Source organism: Chaetura pelagica, unplaced genomic scaffold, assembly GCF_000747805.2.
Source record: "Chaetura pelagica isolate M959 unplaced genomic scaffold, ChaPel_1.0 scaffold166, whole genome shotgun sequence".
In the NCBI taxonomy this organism is placed as follows: Eukaryota; Metazoa; Chordata; class Aves; order Apodiformes; family Apodidae; genus Chaetura; species Chaetura pelagica.
The window spans coordinates 4,150,150-4,158,868 of NW_009953758.1; the positions used below are offsets into that span (position 1 = coordinate 4,150,150).

The 8,719-nt window shown below is 48.6% G+C and overlaps 1 protein-coding gene across 1 annotated transcript; it reads right to left on the bottom strand.

The window, feature by feature from the left end:
- Window positions 1-901: 901 nt before the first annotated feature.
- PITX3 (paired-like homeodomain 3) lies at window positions 902-7,322 on the bottom strand. Its single transcript, XM_010000793.1, has 3 exons — window positions 7,214-7,322; window positions 2,431-2,636; window positions 902-1,465 (listed from the first exon to the last, which is right to left on the bottom strand). The coding sequence occupies exons 1-3, from the start codon at window positions 7,320-7,322 to the stop codon at window positions 902-904; spliced, it is 879 nt and encodes a 292-aa protein (XP_009999095.1).
- Between the last annotated feature and the right edge of the window lie 1,397 nt (window positions 7,323-8,719).

Sequence of the window (8,719 nt, forward strand, 5' to 3'; positions counted from 1 at the left end):
GAAAGAGATGTGCAAGGGAGAGCTGATTGTTGCAAAAGGGGATGCTTTGGATGTACACTGGTAAAGATATTCTTGTCTGACTGGAAATGACTGGAGCACTAAAGCATGACAAGCAGGATACTGCCTCAGTGGAGGTGCTTGCTTCATGGGCTTTTTGGTTTTAAGGTCTACTTTGTAGTTCATTTTAGGTACACATGAAAAAAAGTGTATTAAAATGTCTATATATGTATTTGTATACACCCACATTTTGTATCCTTACATCTCTAAGTTCCTAAAGGCTTCAAGCCTCAAGGGCCATGCGTGCATATACATTACAAAAAGAGATGCCAGTTAACTGAGATCAGGCTTTCCTTCCTGGCTGTGTGGAAAATAAGTGGGCAAGATGTCTTGAACTGAAATCTTGCAAGTGTGCAGAGAGAAGGGGTCAGCCAAGCACCAAACGGTGGCCCTGCTTTTCCCTGTCCCTGGCTGTTCCCTGCAGAGGTGGCATCCAGCTGCCAGTGCTGTCCTGGGGATTTGGGGAGCTCCCTCCTGGGGGACTTGGAGGGACAGACTGAAACACACTTGGTTCTGCTGTCTATGGGTCTGGCACTCCGTGCGCTGGAGCTCCTGTTTTCCCACGGGGCTTCCAGTAGACTGTTTTGGTTTCTTTACCAAGAAGGAGGAGGTTTGGTGGGCAAGAGGGGGAGGGACTTGGGAGGGGAAAGACAGTCAAAATTCACCATACGATAGTTAGACAAATCTTCATAGAGGTCCATCTGCCTGCTAGCTGTGTGCTCTCTCTCACTCTCTTGCTTCCTCTCGCATTGACTCATTCTCTGCAGGACGTACGCTGTTGTAGGGCTAAAGGTCTCCTTTTGTCAGGCTAAGGTCGAGTCCCTGGTTGGCAGAGGGCAGCCCTTCATACAGGCCTGTCCACGGCGTACTGGCAAGGGCTCAGGTTGGAAGCTGCCGTCTGCACCGCTGGGTAGGTGAAGTTGGCGTGCTGCTTGGCCTTCAGCCGCAGGCTGGCCAGGCTGGAGTTGCACGTGTCCCTGTACATATAGGGGCTGGCTGTTGAGGCGTAAGGACAGGCACTGGATGAGACAGCAGAGTTGAGGCTTGGGCTGTTCAGGTTGTTGATGTTTCCCAGGTTGTTAAGGCTGGAGGCTGGTACTCCGGTCACTGCAGAAGGGACCATGGATGAAGGCATGGTCATCGAGGCAATGGAGCTGGGTGGGGAGAACATGGGCTGGGAGGAGAGGGGACTGACATTCATAGAGTTGAAGAATGGGAAACTCTTAGCCGAGAGCGGGCTGGTGGCAAGCCCCTTGGTGGCCCAGTTGTTGTAGGAATAGCTGGAATACATGTCATCATAAGGTTGCATCAGTCCATTGAACTGGGCTCCAAAGCTGTTCTTGCACAGTTCAGCCTGTTGGTTCCTCTCCCGTTTCCTCCATTTAGCTCTGCGGTTTTTGAACCAGACCTGTGAGAGAGTGAGAGAGAAGGGAGGGGATGGAAGTTGCTCTGGACTGTCCCTGGAATGGGCCTTGCCCCTCCCTCTTTGCCCAGCAAAGCAAGAACTGTTGAAGGGCTGGGGATGCTCCCAGGGAGCTTTGGAGACTGAGCATCAGGAATGAGTTGCAGAAAGATGTCTAGGCTATAGGGTCATTTCCCAGCAAGAATTGCCACCTAGACCAAAACCTAACCACTACCATTTTACAATACACAGAATAACCAACCTCACTCAACAAATGGCTGCCCTTTACATGGGGAAAAGTAAGGAAAATACTTGCTGTATTTCCAAATTATGACAGAGCAGGAGGGGTTGGGATTGTGTGACTTAGGAGCTAAGTATTTGACAGATGTGGTTTGACAGTTGCTGAGTGGAGGAAATAAACTCTTGTTTTGACTTCACCTCAGGACTGGCTTGGGATGAGATGTTAGAAGTCTGTCTTCTAACAGGAAAATCTGCTAGTGCTGGAGAAACTCAAATAACATAACTTCCTAGAGCATGGAAGCTGCTAGAAGGCTATTCATCATGCTGCTAACTCATATTTCTAGCAGTGGAAAGAAGCTCTCATTCCAGCTGGAGTCCTGCCATGCTATGCCTGTGACTGAACAGCGGTTTTGGAGCCCCAGAGTGTGCCCTTCAGCAAGGCTAAGGCTGGGAGACAATGGCACTTGGGTCTGCCAGGCTGGGGCAGCTGGCTGGTGGGGCAGTGCAGGGCAGAGCCTGGACTTTGCATCCCCCAGTGTTATTGCAATATGGCACTGGATAAGGCAGGCACCACCAGTATTGGGTATGTGCTTGTGGTGTTTTCAAGACAGGGAAACTTTCTAGTGCCTCTAATTCCTTCCCTGGTTTGGGGACAGCTTGATAGCTTGTATCACAGCCTGCTTTCTCCCCACAAGCTCAGATCCAAGAAGGTGGGAGGGCTGCAGTCCTACCCGGACTCGTGCCTCTGTCAGGTTGGTCCAGACTGCAATCTCCTCCCTGGTGCTCATGTCTGGGTAGCGGTTTCTCTGGAAAGTGGCTTCCAGCTCCTGGAGCTGTTGGCTGGTGAAATGTGTCCTCTGCCTCCGTTGCTTCTTCTTAAGTGAGCCGTCCTCAGGGTTGGAGTCATCTGTCTGGTTTTGCTGGGACTTCTCCGTGTCTGTGTGAGAAACAAAAAGATGGGAAAGATCCCCTGAGTTAACCTGAGGGGCTTGGTTGCATCTGGGGAATTTTCCTTGGTGGTCCCGCTCTGCTGTTGTGACCAGCAGCTCCAGCTGCATCCACAGGAGCGGTTCCGTCCCCCTCCCTCACCCTTGCCAGCTGGGCATCCACCTTGTACTGAAACCAACACCCCATTGGTACAGCACAGCTTGACCTTGTTTAACTGCTGTAATGGATGTCAACTTCCAAGTGACTGCATTTTGATTTTCCAACCTTCCAATCTTTGATTTTCATGTGTCACATTTAAGATGGATGATAGTGGCAGAATTTACCCAGGGCAGCAATTTCCTACTCTGCTTAAATCTCTCTGTGTAAGGCATCCACTGGAAAAACTGAATGAGAATTGTTATGACACAGCAAAAGATCCAGTTGCTTTTTTAGTAGCAAAGTGATAGGGAAAGGCAAATTGTCAATGAGAGCAAGTGCAGACTTTTAAAAATTTGTGTTCCTCAGGTTTAGTTAATTCATCCTTCCACTTCTTCCCTTCTTCCTCCTCTACCTTCATACTTAAGTGCACAGATTTTTATTTTTCTGAAGTAGGAAAAGACCTCTCTTAGAGCTCACCATGAAGTAGTCCAGCATCTCTCTGTCCTTGTGCACTCACCCTCCTCCTCACTCAAAAACCCCTTTCCTAGAGTCAGCATCTTTCATTTTGTTGCCCCTTAAGTGAACATCTTGAATTTTTCCAGTGCTCACACTGGTATCTAAATAACTATCCCTGTGCCACGGGTTTTGATACTCTGCAAACATGGGTAGAATGCAAAATAAGTATATTCCATCATCAAAAGAAAATGTCACGTTTGAGTCACTCGGGCAGTCTAGAGGGCCCAACCATGGGGAAGAAAACTAAAACTTGTGTTTAAAAAAAATAAATAAAAATCTGCTGGGAACTAAGACAAGTCACCACAGAAGAAAATTATTCCAGTGAAAATAATCTCCGATGTTTCCCTCTTCTGCTGATCTAGAAGCAAGATGAAGCAGTTCCAACTGAAAATCAGGCTTTCAACAGGGAGGGGAGATGTTCTTATATAGTGGGAAATACTCAGCTGAGCTAAGTAGAAATTATTGCAAACAATAGCTCAACTGTTGCATTTGGGAGAAGAACCTTTAAAATATCCTGGCATCACTGTACTGAGATTCAGATTAAGAGGAGTTTTTGTTTGGTTGTAGTTATTTAGATGGAAGCTATCTTAAAAATCTTCCAAGTCCAGGAAAATCCTGACATGGACAGTATCTTGTACAGCACTTTAAAAAGCAGGGAGGCAAGAAAACAGTAACCTGAATATAGCTGGGAGAGAAAAGTGTGTTCTTCCAGTCAGGTGGATGTACTCTGAAAAAATAAGTCCCATACAAGCTAAATCAAAAATGAGAGCCTAGACAGAGGCTGAAAAGCATCTGGGCTCTGACAGAGAAAGGACTCTGCTGCAGGGCAGTGCTGTACCCACCAGCAGGTGCTTTAATGGAGCCTGGCCCTGGGAGGCAGGCCCTGTGCCAGGAACCTGGTGCCACTACCCTGTTTCTGTGGCAGCATGTTAGTTCAGAATCCTCTCCCTGTTATTCCTGAGAAAACCCTCTTTGCAGACATCTTCCTCTGGAGGACTGATGCTAGAGCTGTGGAGAGCATTTGCAGGAGAGACACTCACTCTTCACAGAGGGAAGCCTGGGTGTGGTCAGAAAAGGTTTGTTCGTATGGGTTATTGCCTGAAGAAACAGAGTTCCCACAGACTCCCCACCTGCTGCCTCCCTTCTGAGACAAGTTTAGTGCTATCCACGAGCAGGAAAGCTAACACAAGGAGAGCTATCTGGCTGTTGAGGGAGAGGTCTCCACTGTGCATTGGCTCTCAACAGCGGGACACAAGCTGGTTGTGCTGACCAGAAAGGTACCAGCACCAAGACCGGCTCATTTTTCCATCCAGGTTGTACCAGCAAGAGAACTTTTGCAGCACACTCTTGGAACAGAAGAAGCCATAGGACCTGGACAGTGGAGTGGTAGGAGCTGGTACTCTCCTTGATCCCATTAACATCCTCATGTGGGGATCCCATGTTCAGCAGAACTCTTGGGATCATGCTCTTAATGTGGAATTTTTTTTATAGTGGTTCTTTTCAAGGGGATAAATCTGGTTTCTCTAGCTCAGTGCTCTAAGCCAGTGTTGGAAGAAGGAGATTCCTGTATTATCCATCTCCAATACAGATTAAAAGGGGAGTGATACCACCACATCTGAGCTTGTTATTAGGAATGGCTCAGTACAGATGAAGGGACAACATTTGGTTTGTTTGTTCATCTTTTAAGTCTGGATTAATTAAGAGCCTGAAGCACACAGGAGCCCCTGACAAATGTGGACTTCCAAAGGGGCGGCTGCCAAGCAGGAGGCTGTGCCCTAATGAGGAGCTCCTTCTCAGGACTGCCCTTCTTCATGTGGGAAGAAACTATACCAAGAGGGAAGGAAAATGGACCAAAGGTACCACTACTTAATGGGCTGCATCTGGCTGGAAGAGCTCTCCAAGCATCTTGCTTTGGTACTTATCTTCTCCATACCTTCTGGTGTAGAACTTTCCATAAATCTTATGAAGTCTTAGGATTTGTGGGAATTCTGACTTTGAGACTAGAAAAATCCCTGCAGGCACAGGTTCCTTTTGTTGTTCTCTCTGTTTCCACACCTGCTACCAGTGGCTCTTCCTGAGCATTACTTATAGGAACTGTTATATCTGTTTCTGCTTCTTCCCCAGGCAGGGGAAAAGTGCCCTCTGGAAATGGCAGAATTTGAGCATTGCAGCAAGGACTAGAAGTTCAGCAGTACAGGGAAACAAGGAACCCTACAGGAAGGACCTGTGGAAACCCCAAGCCCACACTGAGGAACAGAATTTGGGGAGATGCAAGGCAGTCCCTTGCCTGCTACCTTGTTTTCTTGTGCTGTCTGATCAAACCTATCAGGAGGGTATGTCACAAACCACTCCAAACCATCAAAGAGCACTTGGGATCTCTGAAAGCCATGCCCAGACAAGCAAAGTTTGTGCTCTCTTCCTCAGGATTTCTTACTTTCTGAATGAAGGCTGCAGAGTCAATAAGGGAGGAGGGGGAGTACTCTCTTGAGCACAAACAAGACGTGCCCCTCCTGGGCAGCCCTCGGTGGTGCACTCTGCTCCACCTGACACAGGTGACAAGTGACTGCCATTGGCCTCTCTGGAGTGGAGTCATGAGCTGCCAGCCTCTGCACACAGGTATCACTGGCAAACACCCACCTCCCAAAAACATTTTATTTCTAGATCATGTAAGACGTGGGGAGTGATGTGGCCAGGCACCCAGCATTTATTGTCAACCCAAAATAGGTTGTGGAATATATCTCGTGCACGTTCGCCCACTCAATGAAATGACTGCAGTCATAGCTGGAATTAGCAGCTCATGCCTAATGGAAAAAAAATTCAGCTCCTAAATTGGCAGTTATGCAACGTGCCAGGGTGGGCTCAGATGGAAAGGCCTCCTGACGAGGAGCCACAGAGCTTGGGGATGCACCCAACTAAGGTACGTGTGCAATGGGAATTCAGAGGCTGGATTCTCTGACCATAGTTGTCCTAATGTAACTCCCTTCGTGACACTTCAGGGAATTTTAATCTGCATTATTATGCTTATTATCTTTTGCATGTAGGTGAACCTGGAGACTTGTCCCCAGCCCTTGCCCCCCCTCACGCTGGCACCAGCAGGGACAGCTTTACACTGGTCTGCCACATCCAAAGTAATGAGGAATTAGGTGGTCATAGGGCAGATGCAAAATCCAGGGGAAACCTGAGCATTTGGTAGCTGGTTTTTGAGCAGGTGTGCATGGTGATGTTTCTTCAGAGCCTGATAAAGAATGTGGTTGTTATGGGAGTAAATAGTCAGAGGCACACTCTTGGGACAGGAGCAACCTGCTGCCCGCTGCAGAGCCTTCCACAGGTGAACAGCCTCATTCAACTAAAGTTGAGGCAAGACAACTTCTTATTGCATGAGCTTGAAAGTCCAGCCCAAGGTTAACCTGTTGCATGGGCAGTTGTAAGCTAAGCAATTTAAATAGAGTTGGGTTTTTTATTTGGTTTTGGATTGTTGTGTTTGTGGTTTGTTTTGTTTTTAAATAAGGGCAGTTTATTACTAGGTGTAGCCTTTTGTGCCTTGAATGGGATTTCTTGTGTCACAAGGAGAGCTCTCCTGCTCCGGGATCCAGTCTAGGTGAATACAATAAAATATCAGTTAAGTGATGACCTGGCTCTCCTGATTCCTGCTTGCTGTGGGCTGTGTCTTCTGCCAGAGGTCGCTTTCTGAAGCTGAGCCAGTCACCCCCCTATAGCCAGGACAGTGTTGTCACTGTGATATGTGCCCCTGTTCCTTCCTCCTGCTCACTGGGATGGCTGTACTGGCTTGCAGTATGAGAGCTCAATGTGTCCCCAGGAGCACCACAGCCAGCTCCTGCAAGCCACTGGACACCTGGATTCACTTGCAAGGATGGGTGGAGACTTCTCTCCCATCTTGAGCTTTGCACTCACCGCTGTGGTCCTGCCCTTTGCAGCTGTGCTCGTGTTGAGGGGTCCCAGAGTCTGAGAGAGACAAGGCTGGGCTGCGAGCCTCTGCATCTGCCAGCAGGTTGAAATCCATGAGGCAGGGATGGATGGCAGAGGAGGAATCTGAAAAAGCAGCAGGCACAGGGTGATTAGGGAGATGAATTTGTGCTTGTGACCTCTCCCCACCCACTCCAGGAAGGGCTTGCCAACCCTTGAGGAAAGGTCTAGGAAAAACAAAGGATCCCTGCGTGATCCTTGGACACCTTTGAGTTTCCTGGCTGGAAAATGGACATGCCAGACTTTATGCTGAGCTTCCCTATAAATCAAAGATCATCTAGTGACACTTCTATTTGCAGCCTTCAGAGAAAGAGCCTCCAATTTATAGGTGACATTCAGACTGAAATAGCAACGCTAGGAGCATGCTGTGTAACAGAGATCTGAGGAAGTGGTTCTGGGGCAGCCAAGGGCTGTTAGCACCTTCCCCAGACATCCCGCCTCTCCTATCCTCCTTGCCCAGCTTTCCTCCTCTTTCTCCCTCACTTGTCCACAAACCAGTCAAGCACAAATAAACCTTAATGCACAAAGGCAGTCCAGGGATGGCTAATGCAGACATACATGCATACACACCCCAAAAGAAAAGCACTCCTGTTCACGGTACTGGTAGGAAGGTGCTTCTGCCCAGACCTTGGGGCAGGGTAGTGCACATAGATTTCTTTCGGGTACACAAGGACCTCTTTGGCCTGAATTAACATGGGAATCGCATTACACAGCCTTGAGTGCCTGCCTGCAGGAGCAGCTCACTTCCAGCCTTAGGTCATCTTGGCCAAAGGCTGCCTGTGTCCCCTCAAGCAGCTATTCTGGAAGATGAACTCTGAAAGCATCCCAGCTGGGAAGCTGGTTGTGCTGCTCCCTGCATGTGCAGGCACCACTGGAAATCCTTGACCAATCTTTTCCATGCTTGTCTGTCCCTGGATCAAATATTCTCATCATGCTTTTACTCAGGACCACTGTGCCCTCCACCTGTACTGCCCAGAAGAGCCCAGCTGAAAGTACTGCTCTGCTGTGGACCATTTTGGTAGCTCATTAAGAGGCAGCTGTGAAACTGTAGGTGCTACAAGCCCAGCCATATAACCTTGGAAAGGCAAGTTGGCCCTCTATTGGCTCCTGCCCCTGCCACAGGCAGTACAGTGTATTGTAACTGGTGCAGGTGTAATGGTTTCTGAAGGCTGGACTGCTTCAAGTGGACCACAGCAACTCCTGACACTCTGGTCACCCCAGCTAATCTCTCACTTGCCCAATTAGGGAGCCTGTCACTCTAAACGTAAAACAACAGCTGATGCACCAGGCTGGGATCTGGGACTGCTGGGTTTAGGGGGGGTTTGGTCCCAGTGTTAGGGATTTCCAGACTGCAGATGGGGGACAGCTGGGAAGACTGGATTCTAGCAAGTGAAGGATTGCCCAGCCCCTCAAATCTGTGAGTGCCAGGGACAG

What these genes read in the sequence shown, in the direction of transcription:
- PITX3 (XM_010000793.1), bottom strand. Translation starts at nt 7,322, where the DNA reads ATGGATTTCAACCTGCTGGCAGATGCAGAGGCTCGCAGCCCAGCCTTG. An exon ending in CAAAGGGCAGGACCACAGCG is followed by an intron (nt 2,637 to 7,213) that starts GTGAGTGCAAAG and finishes TTTCTCACACAG; the next exon opens with ACACGGAGAAGTCCCAGCAA. An exon ending in TGACAGAGGCACGAGTCCGG is followed by an intron (nt 1,466 to 2,430) that starts GTAGGACTGCAG and finishes ACTCTCTCACAG; the next exon opens with GTCTGGTTCAAAAACCGCAG.